Raw genomic sequence first — 21,720 nt, 5'->3', positions numbered from 1 at the left:
ATAGTTTCTATCTATCTTCAAAGTGTGCCAGTTCAGTTTCTTCATGGATCAAAGAAGCATTGAATGTTCGGGTTGCTCTTCTCTACGTCTTTACAATACCTGCTGCCAGTCCTATTTGATACGGTTCCTACACACTACAGCAATATTCTCGGTATCGTCACATGAGACAATTGTAAACAATCATCTCTGTGGACTGATCCCATCTCCCTAGTATTCTGCCAATGAACCAAAGCCTTCCACCTATCTTATCTTCAACTGAGAGCACATGATCGTTCCGGTTGATGTCCCAAATTGTAACACCCAGAGATACGTATGAATTAACTGGTACCAGCTGTACTCTTTCATTGGTGACTATATTTTTTTATCAAGATCCTACTCAATATTTGTGCAGAATTCTTCAGATAGTACATCATTATAGATAACTGCATCATCCACGAAAATCCTAAAACTATTAAATTGCTGCAAGACGATTAATATATAACAGAACCTGCGAGTCCCAATACACTTACATTGTCCACACCAATTTCTCTGCATTGAAGGTATGCTGAAAGATATCCTCAACAGACTCACCCTATACGACGTACATTTAAATATGTGTATGATAAATTGAGTCCTCCCTACCACATAAATCCTCAGTTAAGTCACAAATTTCGCATCATACGCCATATGATCTTACTTTTGGTAATAAGAGTTGTTATGATAGTGAGTCAAATGATTTTATCGAAAATCCAAAATTACTGCATTTATCTTACTGTCTAGATTATGGCTTTAAGGAAGTCATGAAGGAAGTGTCACTATGTTTGAAATCCATACTGATTGACAATGAGGTCCTTCTATTCAAGGGACCTCATTACATTTGAGCTCAGAATATGTTCGAAAATCCTATAACAAATGGATGGCAAGGATATTATACGGTAGTTTTGTGAATTGCTCCTGCTGCCCCTCTACTTAATGGGTGTCTCCTCGGACTTCTCCCAACTACTGGACAATGTTATTTGTGATAGAGATTTACAATTTATTATTGTGTTATTTGTATGAGGATTTTGGTTAAGAGGGGGGCTAACTTAGTCGCAAATTCGGTGAAGGATCTGATAGAGATTCCATCAGGCTCTAGAGCCTTGTTAAATTTCAGCTGTTTCTCAAAACTAGTGACACTAATTCTACATCTGTATCTGTCATCGTCACAAATTGGAACAATACCCCACAGTACCATCTCTAAACAAACATTTCGGAAAACTAATTCAGAGTTTCTGATTTTGTTTTGCTATTCTTAATTGCTGTCATTACCCAGTCTACGAGTGTCTGAACACTAACTTTGGTACCAGCTTTACATGGTACCGGAATCTCCTTGATTTTGTGAGAGATCCTTCCTATTCTATTTCAATAGTCTTAGTAGGAATCAAATTATGAAAAATCCAGGATGGAGTGTGACAATATTACGCAAAGGAAACTTGCAACTCACCATAGAGCGGAAATGCTGAGTTGCAGATAGGCACAACAACAAACTCTCAGAATTAAAGCTTTTGGCCAATAAGGCCATTGTCAACAATAGACGACAGACATGCATACACGTACACTCCCCTCCCACACACACACACACACACACACACACACACACGCACACAAACACACAAGAACGCACGCACGCAACTCACACACACGACTGCAGTCTCAGGCAACTGAAACCACATTGTGACCAGCAGCACAAGTGCATGGTGGGAGTGGCGACTGGGTGTGGGGAGAGGAGGAGCGGCAGGATGGTGGGGTGGTGGACAGTGAAGTGCTACAGGTTGGACAGAGGGCAGCAGAAGGGTGTGGAGGGAGGGGAAGTAGCAGAAAAGTAGAGAAATAAAAAGACTGGGGTGGTGGTGGCATGATGGCTGGGTAGTGATGGAATGGAAACAGGGCACCTTGCTGGATGGGTGAGTGCAGTGACTAACATAGGAGGACACCAGGCAGGTTGTGGGAACCTTTGTCAGCCACTGTCTTCACTCATCCATCCCCTTCCCTGTTCCCATTCCAGCACTACATAACCGTCATTCCACCACGAAAGACAGTGTTTCTTTAATTATGAGAGTCTTTCTGTTGTGCCCATCTGTGACTCAGTAGGCTTAGTAGGTTGGACGGAATTTTCTCTCATCAGCCAAATACATTTAGCATCTTCCTACATGTAGGTCTACGTTTTGCCTAGCATTCATTGACCAGTTGTCTCTTTTTCTTTAGATGTTTCTTTCAAATGAATGCAGACCGTGGAGTGTCCCTCTTATCATGAACTGCTTTACATACGTACCAAGTGCATAGCTGACTGTTTCTTGTAAACCTCAACTGCAATTTTTCTACATGTTGTTCTCAAGAGCTAAATATTTCGAGGTTTGAATACAAAACAGGTCACAATTGCTTCTTTATCTTGTTTGCTGAACATATATGTATTCTGCTACTTGTTTTAGTGGCCATTTGCATGTTGTAAATCATGGTCATTGATACTAGTTTCTGTGTGAGCTTCCTCAAAGAGGTATGGTCATTTTGAAACTATCAGGCGCAACATCATAAGTGGGCTCCCAAACAGACTGTTTTAGGTAATCATCAGACAACTCATTTAGAAATGTTTCACCAGAAGTTTTGTCTCTCCCACCCCTTACTGAACTGTCATTTAACCAGTAGATTGTTGCACAATTAACATCTATTTCAACAATGAGAGAGTGACTTGGAAACTTATATAACAGTGCCTTAGCCTTCTGCATAATTTTTGGTTGCATCTGGAGTAGGTCTAGAAGTTGACAGAGCGACCGGATTCCAAATTAATGCCCACCATGATACTGAGTCTTTCCCAGAAAGACTCACACGCAATTTATGTTTCTGTTTTGGTTGGTACAATTTGTTTGTGACCTGCGGCAAATGCCATACTATCTCAGTGTAATTTTCGATACAGGTTGAAAGTGTTATCAGTGTCTCACTGTTGTCCATTCCGTGTTTTCACCAACTTTCTGTACCGGGTATTATGTGAGCCGTACTGGGGCAGCTTCAAACCCTGGCACGTTGATATCAGTGCTTCGGAAGTTAGTCATTTGAACTCTAATACTCTTGCAAGTATGTGACACTTCTTTGGAATTATTACTGACACGTTCAGGTCCCTATCGTTATCTGGACTGGATGAAGAGTAATCTAAAAACATGTACACTCCACACCCAAACAGCTACCTGAGCAGCAGCCTCTGATGTGTACCACACCCCTGACCCATTTAGGGTGTCCATAGAGTACTCAACCCCTTGATACAAGTCCAAGAATTTTCAGGCTGCTTTGTCCCAGAACATTCGAACTCTGAGTCAGTCGTTCCATTCGATTCAGAACGTGGGATGCACGACCAGTTTTGCACTGCAGCAAATTGTGAGTCTCACTGAAATTAGATGAGGCCAGCTTTGTCAACCTTCTCTGCCATTTGAATGATCCAAGTGTGGCCACAGAGCACAGTCAGCAGCTGGTAGCGCCCTGCTCTCTCAGCGGCTGACTGAATGGCCTCTGTAGCGTGCTGAATAAGGCTCCCAGCCATACACACTGACTGCACTTAGTGTTCCCTCACATCGCTTTTTGCATTTCCCTACGGGATACATTCACTTGCCGTACATTTGAACTTCCTCCTGTTAATAGATCCTATCCTTTTATGTTTGCCCCTTCTTGACACAGCACAGCACATACCAGCTGAAGTCAGTCTCACTGACTCAGTTTCGATTTCAGTGGAAGCCTGCACCTCATACTTGTTGGTTATGGTGATGAGTACCACGTGCTGACTGCTCCCCGGTCCCTGCCGCCACCGTCCATGCAGCCTAGTACTGCCACTAGCAGACCGCTCACAGCCAAGCGCATGAGGGGTGACAGATCATGTACCTCGTGTAGAAGTGACAGCACGATATGATAGTGTGAGGTACCTGTGGTATATCGGATACATGACTGTTGGTAACTCTCCCGAAACACCCACGCACAGCAGCATGCAGGCGGCTGATCTTAGCTTATGAACGTCGGCTTACTCTTCCCACGTTCGAGGAGAGTGTTCATAGTAGGGCTGTAGTGTGGCTGGTGTAATGTCTTACAGAATAGTAAACAAGAGTCATTAAATTAAGCCTAGAGATTCATTTTTATACTCTGGACCAGTTAAGCTCCAAGTATGACTAGTTAAAGTTAATATCTGAAGCAGTCCGTACTCAGATCGATGTTTCCTTTACAGCCTCAGTATCACCTTCTATAAACGCAACTAATCTCCAGAATTTTTTTAGAGGCTGTAGTCGAAAACAAAATCAAGATAATAATTACTTTGCGGTGAATGCAGACAATGGAACACGACATGCAACTTACAACAAGCGCTACAAAAACACTGATTTTCTACGACATACGTAATTCTCATCACTGGTAACTTATTAAAATTCTCAAAAATTTATGTTTATTCACGTTGATATACAATGAATGATGGGATAAACGTATCATTGAATGATATTACTACTCCGGAATTTTTATAGGGGATAAATGCTGCTCGTAACGTATGCTATAGCACAAAATTCGTTTCTCATGGCACACAGCGTACGAAAATACGGAATATAGTGCGACACAAACACGGAGTTTGATAGAGTTAACACGAATAACTTGTTTAAAATTGATATGGAATGTTAGGACGTGACTTTTAGAGCCGAATTTATCTGACACATCTGGTTTTACTCGGACACGAAGGAAATAGCGGAAGTTGGCTTGTATACGAAATTATGAGTAAGTAGTCAAGGGAACTGCCGGATTCTCCATTTTGCTGGTTTCGTGTCACATTTGGCACTTGCGTGTCAAAGATGAACTCTGCAACATCAGTACGTCTCTAAAAAAAAAAAAAGACGTACAGTGTGCAGCATAATGCAACTAAAGGCGCTTTGGTAACCCTCTTTGAAAATTTTACTATTACGTTCAGTAGACAGATTACTTTTATCACTGTAAGGGTCTATGGAAGATACTAGGTGATTTTTTTCTACGATGTACAAACACTAGGGGTTGATCAGTGAGATGATAAGGAACAAAAATGTTCTAATGATGTCCAGAAACGCATGGTTCCCATGACAGAGACCATTTATTCAATCATACTTTGTTACAGAAGCTGCAGTGCAATACCACGCAGCCATACTTATAGAATGCATTTTTTCCTCCTAGAGGGTCGTACTCATTCTCGCACGTCATTACCTAACATGCAGGAAATCATGAAGGACGTACCCGAAATGAAGAGACACTAGACATGGAAAAAAATGTGATTAAAACTGTCAGTAACAGGCAATGGACCGGCCTGTACGGGGTAAGCCAGACGACCGTGTGGGACATTCTCCATGACGATTGTTACTACGCTTATCAGTTAGAGCGTGTGAAGGAGTTACTAGCGACAGACTTTCCACATCGGCAGCAGTTTTGTCGTCGGTTGCTTCACCAGGCAACCATGATTGCAGGATTTGTGTCATTGTCCGAGTAAAGGACAAGGACAGTGTTCTGCTCATGGGTGATTTTAACGCCAGGATTGGAAATCGAACAGAAGGGTATGAAAAGGTTATGGGTAAATTTGGAGAGGATATGGAGGCCAACAGGAACGGGAAACAACTTTTGGATTTCTGTGCCAGTGTGGGCTTATTAATCACAAACTCCTTTTTTAAACATACGAACATTCACCGGTATACTTGGGAAGGCAGGGGAACCAGATCTGTCATTGACTATATAATAACAGATCAGGAATTCAGGAAGGCTGTGAGGGACACACGTGTATTCAGGGGATTCTTTGATGACACTGATCATTATTTAATCTGCAGTGAAATTGGGATTGTGAGGCCGAAAGCGCAGGAGGTCAGGTCCATATGTAGGAGGATAAGAGTGGAGAAACTTCAGGATGAGGAAATCAGGCACAAGTACATAACAGCGATCTCAGAAAGGTACCAGTTAGTTGAATGTAGCCAATTACAGTCATTGGAAAAGGAATGGACAAGGTACAGGGACACAGTACTAGAAGTGGCTAAAGAATGTCTTGGAACAGTAGTGTGTAAAAGTAGGAAGAAGCAAACAGCTTGGTGGAATGATACAGTCAAGGCGGCCTGTAAAAGGAAAAAGAAGGCGTATCAAAAATGGCTACATACCAGAACCCAGGTAGACAGAGAAAGTTATGTTGAAGAAAGAAACAAAGCCAAACAGATAATTGCAGCATCCAAGAAGAAATCGTGGGAAGACTTTGGAAACAGGTTGGAGACTATGGGTCAAGCTGCTGGAAAACCATTCTGGAGTGTAATTAGCAGTCTTCGAAAGGGAGGTAAGAAGGAAATGACAAGTATTTTGGACAGGTCAGGAAAACTGCTGGTGAATCCTGTGGATGCCTTGGGAAGATGGAGGGAATATTTTGAAGAGTTGCTCAATGTAGATGAAAATGCGATCAGTAATGTTTCAGATTTCGAGGTAGAATGGGATAGGAATGATGATGGAAATAGGATCACATTTGAGGAAGTAGAAAAAATGGTCAATAGATTGCAGTGCAATAAAGCGGCTGGGGTGGATGAAATTAAGTCGGAACTCATCAAATACAGTGGAATGTCAGGTCTTAAATGGCTACACAGGATAATTGAAATGGCCTGAGAGTCGGGACAGGTTCCATCAGACTGGACAAAAGCAGTAATCACACCAATCTTTAAACATGGAAACAGAAAAGATTGTAACAACTACAGAGGTATCTCTTTAATCAGCGTTGTGGGTAAAATCTTCTCAGGTATTGTTGAAAGGAAAGTGCGAGTATTAGTTGAGGACCAAATGGATGAAAATCAGTGTGGGTTTAGGCCTCTTAGAGGTTGTTAGGACCAGATCTTTAGCTTACGGCAAATAATGGAGAAGTGTTATGAGTGGAACAGGGAATTGTATCTATGCTTTATAGATCTAGAAAAGGCATATGACCGGGTTCCTAGGAGGAAGTTATTGTCTGTTCTACAAGATTATGGAATACAAGGCGAACTTTTGCAAGCCATTAAATGTCTTTACATGGATAGTCAGGCAGCATTTAGAGTTGATGGTAAATTGAGTTCATGGTTCAGAGTAGTTTCAGGGGTAAGACAAGGCTGCAACCTGTCTCCACTGTTGTTCATATTATTCATGGATCATATGTTGAAAACAATAGACTGGCTGAGTGAGATTAAGATATGTGAACACAAAATAAGCAGTCTCGCATATGCGGATGACTTAGTTGTGATGGCAGATTCGAGTGAAAGTTTGCAAAGTAATATTCCAGAGCTAGATCAGAAATGTAAGGACTATGGTATGAAGATTAGCATCTCCAAAACGAAAGTAACGTCAGTGGTAAAGAAATATAAACGGATTGAGTGCCAAATAGGAGGAACAAAGTTACGACAGGTGGACGGTTTCAAGTACTTAGGGTGCATATTCTCACAGGATGGCAACATAGTGAAAGAACTGGAAGCGAGGTGTAGCAAAGCTAATGTAGTGTGCGCTCAGCTACGATCTACTCTCTTCTGCAAGAAGGAAGTCAGTACCAAGACTAAGTTATCTGTGCACCGTTCAATCTTTCGACCAACTTTGTTGTATGGGAGCGAAAGCTGGGTGGATTCAGGTTACCTTATCAACAAGGTTGAGGTTACGGATATGAAAGTAGCTAGGATGATTGCAGGTACTAGTAGATGGGAACAATGGCAGGAGGGTGTCCACAATGAGGAAATCAAAGAAAAACTGGGAATGAACTCTATAGATGTAGCAGTCAGGGCGAACAGGCTTAGATAGTGGGGTCATGTTACACGCATGGGAGAAGCAAGGTTACCCAAGAGACTCATGGATTCAGCAGTAGAGGGTAGGAGGAGTCGGGGCAGACCTAGGAGAAGGTACCTGGATTCGGTTAAGAACGATTTTGAAGTAATAGGCGTAACATCAGAAGAGGCACCAATGTTAGCACTGAATAGGGGATCATGGAGGAATCTTATAAGGGGAACTATGCTCCAGACTGAACGCTGAAAGGCATAATCAGTCTTAAATGATGATGATGATGATGATGATCCTATTCGCCATGAGGCCAGCCTTATGTGGAGTGGCATCTTCAACTTTCATAACAGTCATCTGTGGGATAGTATGCAGAACCCCTGTGGTACGATGACAGCGAATCATCAGCATCGGTGTGGCCGGAATGGGTGGGCTGGGATAATTTGCGACCGTATTTTGGGTCCAGCCTTCCTTCCACGTCACCTAACAGAGGGGAACTATCGGCATTTCCTACGGCCGTCTTGCTGTAAGAAGTGCCATTGATGATTCTAATGGTTATGTTATGATGGTGCTCCAGCCCACTTCGCCATTAACGTCCGGATGCATCTCAAACGTGTCTTCCCAGGTTGAAGGATCGGACGAGAGGCTCCAGTTGCATGGCCTGCTCGTTCACTGCATCTCAACCCGTACGATTTCTGGTTATGGGGCCACCTCAGAAGTATCGTGCACGCAGAGGACATTCCAGACGTGGAGACACTGGTGCAGCGTATTCATCCTGCCTATGACGCTGTTCGTATGCAGCCTGGCCGATTTGAACGTGAGGGACGGAGCACGCTTCTGCGCGTATACACGCATGCGTTGAGGCACACGGAAACCATTTTCATTACGTACTGTAACTGTCGTTGCGTGGTACAGCGAGTTTTAGACCGCAGTCTTTGTAACAGTGTATGAATAACTTGTGTCTGGTGTGGAAACCACGAGTTTCCAAACATAAATTCATTAGACCTTTTTGTTCCTTATCCTCTCATCGATCAATCCCTAGAGTCTGTATACGGAGGTAAAAACCATCCTGTATACGCTACGTGATGACTAAATGGCATTCGAACTGGAGCTTTCTAGAACACCGAAAGCGATGACACACTGATACCCAATGATGTTGCGAAGTTCCCTCGCAGTATCCTTATGTCTGCAACGTGACCCAAAGCAGATACCCGAACAAGTTCACTCCGGCGTATACCACGGGTGTTATGCTACTGCCAAACCAGTAGCGAGGGACGTACGTATTGCCTGTCATCCAGGAGCAATGAACAGTACTGAATACAAGTTCGTGTGACCCTTGGACGAGACAGCATTCTGAACAAATGAAATATCACATTATTAAGATTAAATTAGTGCAGAATTATTTTACATCATCTATTGCTGTTTTAAAAATAGAAGCGGGATATATTCAAGTAGCAATCTACTGTGTTTGAATATGACCACCGCCCCACGGCGCCGGCGTGGACGTCTCAGACCACCAGATAAGACTGCCGTCATTAAATAAAATAGCACCAAATGAACCCCGTGGACCATGAGGTGTTTCTAGTAGTAACGGATGAAACACTTACCTGAGTTGTCGGTTGTTAAAGTATGCAAGGTGACTCCGGTATAGGATTCTGAAAAACAAATTCTCAAAAAACTCAATAAAAAAATTAAACTTATTGTTCATTATTTCACAATAAATTGTTATCCATTATCATAATCAGACTCTTATGAATAGAAGAAAGTAAAATTTTTACCTGTAACGGGAACTGGGTGACTGTAGCCAGTAAATATGACCACCGCCACAAAAATGCGGGTGAACCAACTGAAGCCTCTGCAGAACATGATGGAAGGTCGCAGGTGTCGGGCCAAGTAAGGAACTTTTATTTCAAAATAACCTCGCCAAACTTGCAGTCTGCTGATCAACCTGAAATTTTACGAACAAGTGTGACCACAAAACACATTTTTTTGCCACTACCTGTCTAGTAAATAAAGTAGAGTAAATTAATTTGGATCACACCATTTTACAAGGTGGATGCCACTCCGTTGTTTCTAAATACAGTGTGATTCACGAAGATATGCAAATATATTAATATGTTATTCTACAAGTAAAACTAAAGAAAAAAGTTCAAGTAAACATAGATCCGCAAATGCTTGGTTACCAAGTTACGGCTAATAAACGATTTTGCCTGAACTTTAACAACTTAGCTAATATGAAGCCTTCGCAAAACTGACCGAGGTTACAGTAAAGAACGATCTCCATTTATTTTGTGGTTATTGGTCTGGTGAATCTAATAAAACATGCCCCACATGTGTATCTGCAGTAGTTTTCCAGAACATCCATAGAAGCAAATAAGTAGTTTCGTAAAATTTTTAATTTATTACAAAATTGTTGAGGCTTTCGTGGCCACTTGTTGACAAACTGCCTATTGGCTTCTGTCTCGGGTTCTTCGGCCAACGTTCATCTAATGATTTTTCTGACGTTTCGCCAGCACGAGTGGCTGGCATTGTCAAAGCTTCACCCTCCACTGCCAATGGTGGAGGGTGTAGCTTTGACAATGCCAGCCACTCGTGCTGGCGAAACGTCAGAAAAATCATTAGATGAACGTTGGCCGAAGTACCCGAGACAGAAGCCAATAGGCAGTTTTAATTTATTACTTGCCCCAATTTTGATTTTTTTAGCACGACCGCTACGGTCGCAGGTTCTAATCCTGCCTCGGGCATGGATGTGTGTGATGTCCTTAGGTTAGTTAGGTTTAAGTAGTTCTAAGTTCTAGGGGACTTATGACCACAGCAGTTGAGTCCCATAGTGCTCAGAGCCATTTGAACCGTTTTTTGTTTTTTTAAATTCCAGACAACTGCCCAAAGTTTTCAACAGAAGTTGCAGAGAAATTAATTTTGCAAAAATGATGGTAATAACGTTAACTGAATCTGTATGAACGTGTCAGATTATCTGCTTTTTTTAATGTCATAGCACACGTGAATTCATCTTAAACCAGAAAAACCAAAGCTCAGTGTTAAGGGAATTGTACAGTGTACATACAGTTTCATAATACATTCACAATAAATGTTCAAAAATGTCTCCACTGAATTCAATGCATTTAGCTGCACTTGTATGAACAGATTTCGTTGCTCGTTTCAGTTTCACAGCGTTGTTCTTAATTTCGTCTGTTGCACTCACAACGCGAGCAAGCGATGCCTCACGTCTATTGACTCTGTCCTCATAAACTATATCTTCACTCATCCCCATACACAAAAATGCATTGGTGTTAAATCGGTCGACCTGAGTGGCCACAGACATGTAGCACTTCGACCAATCTATAACTGGGAAAAATGTGCTTTTAAATGTATAGTGACGGGTTGGTGGAATGTGGAGGCGCGCGGTCATGTTGGAAATGCATTTGCAGTCGCGTAGCAAGTGGAAGATCTTCGAGCAAGCGGGGCATTTCTACTTGAAGGAATTGTAAGTACGTCTCCGTAGTTAGACGTGCTCGGAAAATGTTTTATTAGATTCACCACATCAATAACAACAAAATGAATGGAAACAGTGCTTTATTTTAAACTTGTACAGTTTCGCAATGGCTTCATATTAGCTAAGGAGCTAAATTTCAGGCAAAATCTTTTGTTAGCCGTAACTAAACTTTTGCGTATCTCTGTTTATATGAACTTTTTTATTTAGTTTTACTTGTATAATAACATATCAAAATACTTACATATCCTCGTAAATCAACCTGTATACTGGCTGATCAGCTGAACTGTTTACGTCAAAAACAATTGAAAGTATTTAAGAGATCGTTTTGATGTTTGCACCTGATTAAATGAGAGAGACTGCTGTATGAGCCACGTATAGTCCGTTGTCATACTCATATTCTTTGCAGGAGACGGGGATGAACCTCTCTTTTTCAAATGAAACTATAGTACACTACTGGTCATTAAAATTGCTACACCAAGAAGAAATGCAAATGATAAACGGGTATTTATTGGACAAATGTATTATACAAGAACTGGCATGTGATTACATTTTCACGCAATACTGGTGCATACATCCTGGGAAATCAGTACCCAGAACAACCACCTCTGGCAGTAATAACGGCCTTGATACGCCTGGGCATTGAGTCACACAGAGCTCGGATGGCGTGCACAGGAACAGCTGCCCATGCAGCTTCAACACGATACCACAGTTCATCAAGAGTAGTGACTGGCGTATTGTGACGAGCCAGTTGCTCGGCCACCATTGACCAGACGTTTCCAGTTGGTGAGAGATCTGGAGAATGTGCTGGCCAGGGCAGCAGTTGAACAATTTCTGTATCCAGAAATGCCCGTACAGGACCTGCAACATGCGGTCGTGCATTATCCTGCTGAAATGTATGGTTTCACAGGGATCGAATAAAGGGTAGAGTCACGGGTCGTAACACACCTGAAATGTAACGTCCACTGTTCAAAGTGCCGTCAGTGCGAAGAAGAGGTGACCAAGACGTGTAACCAATTTCACCCCATACCATCACGCCGGGTGATACGGCAATATGGCGATAAAGAATACACGCTTCCAATGTGCGTTCACCGCGATGCCGCCAAACACGGATGAGACCATCATGATGCTGTAAACAGACCTGGATTCGTCAGAAAAAATGACTTTTTGCCATTCGTGCACCCAGGTTCGCCGTTGAGTACACCATCGCAGGCGCTCGTGTCTGTGACGCAGCGCCAAGGGTAACCGCAGCCATGGTATCCGAGCTAAGAGCCCATGCTGCTGCTGCAAACGTCGTCGAACTGTTCGTGCAGATAGTTGTTGTCTTGCAAAAGTACTCATCTGTTGACTCTGGGGTCGAGACATGGCTGCACGATCCGTTTCAGCCGTGCGGATAAGATGCTTCTTATGTCGACAGCTAGTGATACGAGGCTGTTGGGATCCAGCACGGCATTTCGTATTACCCTCCTGAACCCACCGATTCAATATTCTGCTAGCTGTCATTGGATCTCGACCAACGCGAGCAGCAATGTCGCGATACGATAAACGTCAATCGCGATAGGCTATAATCCGGTCTTTATCAAAGTCGGAAAAGTGATGGTACGCATCTCTCCTCCTTACACGAGGCATCACAACAACGTTTCACCAGGCAACGCCGGTCAACTGCTGTTTGTGTATGAGAAATCGGTTCGAAACTTTCTTCATTTCAGCACGTTGTAGGTGTCGCCACCGGCGCCAACTTTGTGTGAATGCTCAGAAAAGCTAATGATTTGCAGATCACAGCATCCTCTTCCGGTGTGATAAATTTCGCGTCTGTAGCTCGTCATCTTCGTTGTGTAGCAACTTTAATGGGCAGTAGTGTATATGTCAATACGTGGTGATCTACTGTGCAGAGGGGGAGGGGGGTTGTGGGGGTTGTTGTGAGGGAGGATGCCAGACGGTGAGGTCATCGGTATCATCGAATTACGGAAGGACGGCGAAGACAGTCGGCCGTGTCCTTTCAAAAGAGCCATCCCGGAATTTGCTGGAGCGATTTAGGGAAATCACGGAAAACCTAAATCAGGATGGCCGGACGCGGGGTTGAAGCGTCGTCCTGAATGCGACTCCGGTGTGCTGAACACTGCGCCACCTCGCTCTGTCGAGGATGTGGGCGTGTCTCGCCTACAGCAGTGGCGTTAGCCGGCTAGACGAGCCTTGGGCGGGTAAGGACTCTCCAGCGGGTACTTCCGAGTGTGGTGCTGGGGGAAACTGCTGTCTAACAAACGAATTCTGTGTGAAAAAGTATAATCCCATTTCAAAAACATCATAACTCTTATGCTATTTAAGATATTGAAGGAAAGAGCAAAGTCTCGAGCTTTACATGGTTCCCGCTTGTTTGCAGGAGTGAGCGCCCGCCTCAGTTGTAGTAAAAATGGTGTCTGGACAACCGAAAGCGTTTCGTGTTTTACGTTTTGCGCAGTGCGGTTCAGTAACAACCGTTGGACGTGACTTTCGTACTAGGTATGGTGTGGATCCTACTACAGCACAGAGCATTAGGCGGTGGCACGAACAATCCGTAGAAACAGGTTCTTTGTGTAAAGGCAAATCGCCAGGCCATCCCCGAGTGTCTGACACAGACATCGAACGCATTCGCCATAGTTTCACAAGAAGTCGTCGGAAATCCGTTCGCCATGTAGTTCGACAGCTCAACTTGCCGCCGATATCCATCTGGCGTGTGTTGCTTCGACGTTTACACACGAAACAATACAAAATTCAGCAATTGCAAGCTTTTAGTATAGGTGACAAACATAAACGTTTGGAGTTCTGTAATTTCGTTCTTGACAAGTGGGAGGATGTCAGTTTTCTTCCACGCTTAGTGTTTAGTGACGAGGCAAGGTTCCATTTCTAAGGAAATATGAACCGAAAGATGAACCGCCATAATGTGAGAATATGGGGTACGGGAACACCACATGAAGTTATACAAAATGAGAGGGACCCTCCAAAATTGGATGTGTTTTGTGCAGTTTCACGGTAAAAGGTGTACGGCCCACTTTTTCCCTTTTTTGGCCGAGAACACTGTTACAGGAAGTACATACCTCGATATGCTTGAGAACGTTCTTATCCCACAGTTGGAGACTGATTTGAACGACTCCATTTACCAACAGGCTGGGGCACCGCCACACTGGCATCTGCAAGTGTGGGAATTTTTAAATCAAAGGATTACTGAACGATGGATCGTTCACATTGTACCAAATGTTTCAGCCTTACATAACTGGCTCCCAACGTCGCCAGACCTGACTCTATGTGATTATTTCTTGCGAGGGTCTATGAAAGACTCTGTTAACGTGCCTCCATTACCAACAACAGTGAACGAACTGAGAAATCTCATAACAGCAGCTGCGGCAGCTGTAACTCAAGACATGCTCGCTGTAGTATGGGAACAATCTGAATACGGCGTTGACATTTGCCGTACTTCTCAAGGCCGGCATATTGAAGAACTATGAGATGGTATGAAAAAAAAAACTTTGAATTTCCCGTTCATAAAAAAACAAAATCAGTTGTATTTGTTTACTAGTTTCCGAACTATGGGTGTGCCGTATAGGATGATTATTTTTGATGCTGCCTGTATAGTGTCGGCAACTGACGGTGGCTCGAAACGGGACAATCTCCTAAACACGATATCATGAAACCATGGATATGAGAGAGATATTCGTGAAGAAATGACCTCACCGCAACATGGATCACAATTTTGCGATTTTTATTACAACATTTGGGAATGCTTTTGATTACGAATATTGTGATAGGCCTTTCATAATTAATAACTAGCTCGCTCTTCGAGGTGTCGTACAATATAAGGTGTCAAATAAAAGCTAAAGACGGTCATAAACACTAAAAAAATCTGATTTTATTTATGTATTTTGCTCTGTCTTCTAGCAGCACGATTGTGTAAATGTGACAATACTCTGAATTAGCCACAGTTGAACGAAATAAGATGGTAATTTAAGTTACTCAGTTGCATAGGTAATCATAATCGATGATGAATACCACAGTTAATGTTGAATACCATTTCATACTAGGTTTACTCATAAATGCAAATCGGCGTTAGTAAAAAGTGCACTTCAAGTAAAGTTTTAAAGAAGAAATGAACAGATGGCAGATTAACACTCCTTTTAAATTAGTCACACATTAATCGTATATATTTAAGTAGCACAATTCTTGTGAGTACTGAACAACGTACCTAAATATGATTTACATTTTTCTTAATATGTTAGGTAATACCACACAGCTGATGTTTTGAGTGGCCACAAAATGATTGTGATAACTTTGAGATTATTTTGAATTTAATGTAAAGTACGTATGAGGGACAGCCTTAAATATGAATATTTCTCAGTGTTAATCGTCGAGTCAGTGTTGGGCGATGCCACAGAGAATGTGGAAGGGCGTGGATCACTGCGCCTGTTCTCTTTGCGTCTTTCGGTTCATTCGGTACTTGGTGTTTCGTCGTTCGAGTTTCGGCAGCTTTCCGTCTCGGAGTGTCGTTCCGCTGATCTCACGAGATTTTTCGATGATTTATTTTGGAGAACTTGTTGTAACTTTAGCTTCGTACTAGTGAGAATCAAGGCAGAAATGAAATTACAGGGTGAATATTATTGAAGTGAATGAAATAAAATCGCCATAACGTGTCAACGGTTTGCGTTAGGACGTTAAAACTCCGCGGTTAGCCATGGGGCATGATGGGAATTAACATCCGCATGCGTTTGGTTTGCTTTGGTGACAAAGCCCGGTTTAATTTGCATGGGTTCGTCGATAAGCTAAACAAGCGCATTTGCAGGACTGAGAATCCTTACTCCGCGATCGAGAAATCTCTCCATCCTCAACGGGTCACGCAGCAATCGGTGCGATACTCCTTGATGGCACGGTGACTACCGAAAGCTACGTGAAGGTTTCCGAAAATGATGTCCTGAAGAAGCACTTTGGGGACCGCATTCGGGATGTTGGGTACCCAGAGGCCCCCGGCCTCAGCCTTGATTGACTGCCTTAGTCTCCGGATATGAACACATGTGACTCCTCATTGTGCGGCTATATTAAATATAAGGTGTACAGCAATAACCCCAAGACCACTGCTTAACTGAAAACAACCATTCAGGAGGTCATCGACAGCATCGAAGTTCCGACACTTCAGCGGGCCGTGCAGAATTTCGCTGTTCATGGGCACCACATCATCGCCAATGATGGCAGACATAACGAACGTCTCATAACCTAAAGTCGAATATCGGTAGTGACATTTACGTGTTAAGTAAAGGGAGTGCACGCCCGGCAGTCGGTGACTAATTTGTGATTTTCCTCATACAGTTGAATAATTGTCACAGTATAGATTACTTTGCTATAGCTGATGTTATTAGTGGCATGTGAGCAGTGAACCATGTTTTGTATCGTGTTTAGTAAAGAATCAAAATTTGTTGAGGTGTTTGTACATAGTTTTGATAATTACTGCTTTGAGAAAAAGGAAATCTGCAAACATATGTTCTGCGTTTACGCTGTACTTCTGCTCTTTATTTATGATTGTTTGTTAATGACTTTGCTTTGAATCCACACTGAAGTGAGATCAACATTCACAGATATTTCTGTAATATCAATAAATATTTATGAATATTGAACTGCAATCGCATTGTGTTGGTCAACTTCATTAGCTCTACGGTTTTGATTGTTCAGTCCAATACTCAATACTCCGCTAAATAGCCTATAAATTGCTTGAGAAATAAATCATTTCTTATCTGCGTGTCGGCGCATTAAAACGCTGGTGTGCGACCAACCTCTGTGACACGTAAAGGGGAGCCAGCGCCTTGCGACGTCCAGACACCGCTGCCAGAAGACATGGAGGAGACTCATTTGCAAATAAAATTTACGGTTTAGGATTTAGGATTTATGTCATTTGAACATCGAACCGACGCTTTGTTGTAAGTCAATTCGTGAATTCTTTTTGAAGTACGAAAATACGAAGTTTCATGCTCTCAGTACAGAACTTAATAACTGGAAAAATAAATTATTCTATTTTACTTCTTTCCAAATACTGTGGACAAAAGACAATAAGCTTTATGATTCAACAAATTTGAAAGTTAATTCAGTGGAAGTATTGAAGCCATATGTCTCGACACTATGTGACGCAATGGTATCGAAACGGGGGTTGACAGACAGCGGACATACTAAACTTCGTTTCCAAAATTGTTTCGCTCGGGAAGATCTTACTATAGTGCCTCATTTAATTCATCAAGCGAACGTATGAACAACAGATATCGAAATAAATATCCATTGGAAAGAAAAACAACTGAAATTATTCTGCAGAGGAATAGGCACTGGATCTGACAGAACATCAATCTGTTCCTATTTGCAGAATGCGAAAGAATTTTCTCATCTTCCAGCAGCAATATACCGTACGTCATTTGAGGAGCGAAGCGTTCCTAGGTTTGGAATTCTCTCTTTACAATTTCATATTGTATTAGAAATAAAAAAAGGTAATGGAACGTTATCTACAACTTGTACAGAAATAGGACTGCAATTATAAGGACATGAGACGGTAGCTTTGAAGCATATAGCGTACGTAATTGAATGTACACGTTGATCGTCTTATGAAGAAACCAAGGGCAAATTGAGAAAAGAACTAAACTAAGGGAGAAGAAATGTAAAATTTAAGACTATCTGACGAAACTGTAATTATGTCACAAACTGCAAATGATTTGAAAGATCAGTTGAACATAACGGATACAGTCTTGAAAATAGGGTGTAAAATGTGCGTCAATAAAAGTGTGACAATAGTTCAGAAATGTCGTCGAATTAAATGAAGTGTTGACTAGAGAATTAGGTTAGGAAATGAGTCACTAAAAGCAGTTGCAAAACTTTGTTCTACGGACTGGCAAACAGCTGTTGATTCCCAGTGTAGATGGGATATAAGATGCGGACTGGAACATCACGAAAGGAATTACTGAAAAGGAGGAATCTATTAAGTTCTGATGGCAATTTAAGTGCCAGTTAGTGGTATCTCTTACGAGTGCAGCCGTGGTTTGAAGTGAGACATGAAGGATGAATTGTTCAGTCAAGGAGATAATGGTACATTTTGAAATGTGCTGCAACAGGAGGACGTTGAAAATTAGATAGGTAGATTGAATATGAAATAAACATGCAATAGACACAAAATAAAATAGAAAAATTTTATCTTGAGTGTAATCGTTCAACTGTACAATATTTTTTGTCACTGAGCATTTGTGTAGAGTCACAGATATAGAACATGCAGTATTTTTGTTGGATGAAAGGATAGACTCTTATTGTATGACTACTTGAAATGGCAGAGGGTCATGTATTTATTTCAGAAAAAGATCACAGTTCGAAGCAAGATATGACCTTAGCACGGTAAGTGCAGAAAAACTCTCTGTTGCATCGGCTATTTAATGGACGGGAACACAAAATGCCAAGAAATTGATCAATATGTGTTTGTCTCGATCTCCTGGTGATAGTGTGGACATTTTTCGCATTAAATTAAGAGATATACTACCTAAGATCTCAAGTACAAAAGTCTACATATTGTTGTGTAAAGACATAAACTTAAACACAGGTACCATAAGTGAAATTGGTAGCATCCTCATAAATATCCTTCAGAGTTTTGGATGTCCCAGTTGGTCAATAGTACAACAATGGTTACTACAACGACGGCATCAGTGATTCACCATGTGGCCAAAAGCATGGAGAGAGAAAAGTGTGCAATAGCTGTACAAGATCTTGGATTCTCAGAGCGTTTCTGTCAAATAACAGTAAAATCGGGTATGGAAAATTCCCTAACTGCAAACTTCTGAAATATATTTATCAGAAATCAAAATACAAGATTTTCCAAAAGAACCAGCAAACCAAACCTGGCTTGAATAGTAATGAGAAACGAATGCAAATGTAAAATCGTCTATATTCTCAAAATTATTTAAATTGAATTTTCAAAAGACCTTTTGAAAAGCACCCAAATCACTAAAAAATGTTTCACAAAAATAAATGGATAACAGCAGTTGTTAAGAAGTCCTTCCAAATCCTTCTGTGCCTCAGTTGCATTAAAAACAGTCATAATGAGCCAGAATTATTAAATCTTTATCGCAGGTGCCGAAAGATTTACAAAACGTTGCTAACTGCGGCAAAAAGTCATAAGTACACTTTTGTTACTACAACAACAGAGCAAGAAGCTAGTAAAACTATGCAAAACTAAAATATAAAAGGTCTAAAGGATTAGATGAAGTAATAATGTGTGTACTGAAACACTGTATGGAGAGTATACAACCTCCCTTAATAAACACGACAGATGAAATCTTGACATCAGGGAAATTTCCAGAATTTTTAAAACAGGCAAGAGTCGTATCCCTGCTAAAGAGATGTAAGAAGACAGTATAGAAAATTAGTGGAAAATATAAACATTTATGAAAGACAGATTAATGAGTTACTTGAATAAATACAATATTTTAAGTGAATAATTGTTTGGTTTTCGAAGTAGTAGGAGTATAGAATTAGCGATAGTGTAATTCATAACTTGATGCTCTTGACAAAGACGAGTGAGTGACACACAGTTTATAGATGATTCGAATATTTTTATACTGTCAACGATAACATTCTACTAAATAAGTTAGAAACATTAGTGATAAGAGCAGTAGCTAACGACTGGTTCTGATCATACCTAGCACACAGGGTACAAATTGTACAGATAACACATACCTCAAATAAGTCTAAGGTCTTAGTAAAGCATTTATCAGAGTCGAAACATATTAATACAGAAGTGAAGGAGGGTAGCATGTTGGGAATAATACTCTTCTAGATATACATCTCAGGCTTTTCCACTTGTGACAGTCATGGAGAAATAATATCTTTTCTGATGACAGCAATATTGTAGTCTCTGAGAAAACTAGGGAACTCCTTGTATAGGGAGAAAACAAGGCCCTTAAGAAGTTTTACAATCGGACAATATGCAATATAATGACACTGAACATAAAGAGAACGAACGGCATGAATATTAGCTTTAAGAGTGAAAGTGATCCTATTCAGTTAAATGTAGATGGCACCTCTATAGGCAATACAACAAATGGAAAACTTCTAGGGATGAATAGTGATTCTCAGTTGAACAGCCAAAGGTACTTGCGAGGTAACGTATTCAGCATGCTATGACCTTAGAGACCCACCGTCATTATACACTGAAGCACCGAAGAAATTGGTATAGGCATGCGTATTCAAATACAGAGATACTTAAACAGGCAGAATACAGAGCTGTGGTCGTCAACGCCCACATAAGACAACAAGTGTCTGACGCAGTTTTTACGTCGGTTACTAATGCTACAATGGCACTTCATCAAGATTCAAGTGAGTTTGAACGTGGTGTTACAGTTGGCGCACGAGGGATGGGACTAAGCATTTTCGAGGTAGCGATGAAGTGGGGATTTTCCAGTAGGACAATTTCACGAGCCTACCATGAATACCGGGAGACCAGTAAAACATCAAATCTCTGACATCACTACGGCCGGAATAAGATCATGGAAGATAGGACCAATGATGACTGAATAGAATCGTTCATCTTGACAGAAGTCCAACTCTTCCGCAAGTTGCTGCAGATTTCAATGCTGGGCCATCAACAAGTGTCAGTGAGCGAGCCATTCAACGAAACGTGATTGATACGGGCTTTCGGAGCCGAAGGTCCGCTTTTGTACCCTTGATGACTGCACAACACAAAGCTTTACGACTCGCCTGGACCTCTCAACACCGAAATTGTATTACGACTAGAAACTTGTAGCCTGGTCGGGTGAGCCTCGTTTTAAATTGTATCGAGCGGACGGACGAGTACGAGTATAGAGACAAGCTCATGAATCCATGGACCCCGCATTTCAGCAGGGGACTGTTATAGCCCGTGCAGGCTCTGTAATAGTGTGGGGCATGTGCTGTTGGCGTGATATGGAACCCCGCATATATCTACATCCGACACTAACAGGTGGCATGTGCGTAAGAATCCTGTCTGCTCATCTTCACCGATTGATGTCCGTTGTGCATTCCTATGGGCTTGGGCTGTTCCAGCAGGACAATTCCAGATATGAACATCATTGGGCATATCTGGGATGCCTTGCAACGCGCTGTTCAGAAGAGATCACCACCCTCCAGTACTCTTACGGATTTAAGGAAAGCCCTTCAGGATTCGTGGTGTCTATCCTCTCCAGCACTACTTCAGACATTAGTCGAGTCGTGTTGGGGCACTTCAGCGTACTCGCGGGAGCCCTGCACGTTGCCAGGTACGTGTACCAGTTTCTTCGACTCTTCAGTATATTACGACCAACATCTCTTAGTTACATACTGTACATGTGTACGCTCAGTTCTTAATTATGATATTCTCTTCTGGAAATCAAATGTACAAAATACGAACACAACTTTCAAACTACAGAAAAGTGGCATAACATCAGTAACCAAGCGTAGTACTCGAGGTGATTGCAAAGATC

At 41.8% G+C, this 21,720-nt stretch overlaps 1 protein-coding gene across 1 annotated transcript in view; it reads right to left on the bottom strand.

Moving 5' to 3' along the window:
• LOC124720136 (ankyrin-3-like) overlaps positions 1–21,720 on the bottom strand; it is a 98,358-nt gene that overhangs the window by 51,826 nt on the left and 24,812 nt on the right. Inside the window, exons 2-3 of the mRNA XM_047245436.1 lie at positions 9,531–9,700; positions 9,360–9,407 (exon numbers count right to left, since the gene is read on the bottom strand). Coding sequence (XP_047101392.1) covers positions 9,360–9,407; positions 9,531–9,618 — 136 coding nt within the window. The 5' untranslated portion in view covers positions 9,619–9,700. The remainder of the gene's footprint in view (positions 1–9,359; positions 9,408–9,530; positions 9,701–21,720) is intronic.

The sequence above is a fragment of the Schistocerca piceifrons genome, chromosome 11, assembly GCF_021461385.2.
Source record: "Schistocerca piceifrons isolate TAMUIC-IGC-003096 chromosome 11, iqSchPice1.1, whole genome shotgun sequence".
NCBI classification, from domain to species: domain Eukaryota; kingdom Metazoa; phylum Arthropoda; class Insecta; order Orthoptera; family Acrididae; genus Schistocerca; species Schistocerca piceifrons.
This window is presented reverse-complemented; position numbering and strand designations above follow the sequence as displayed.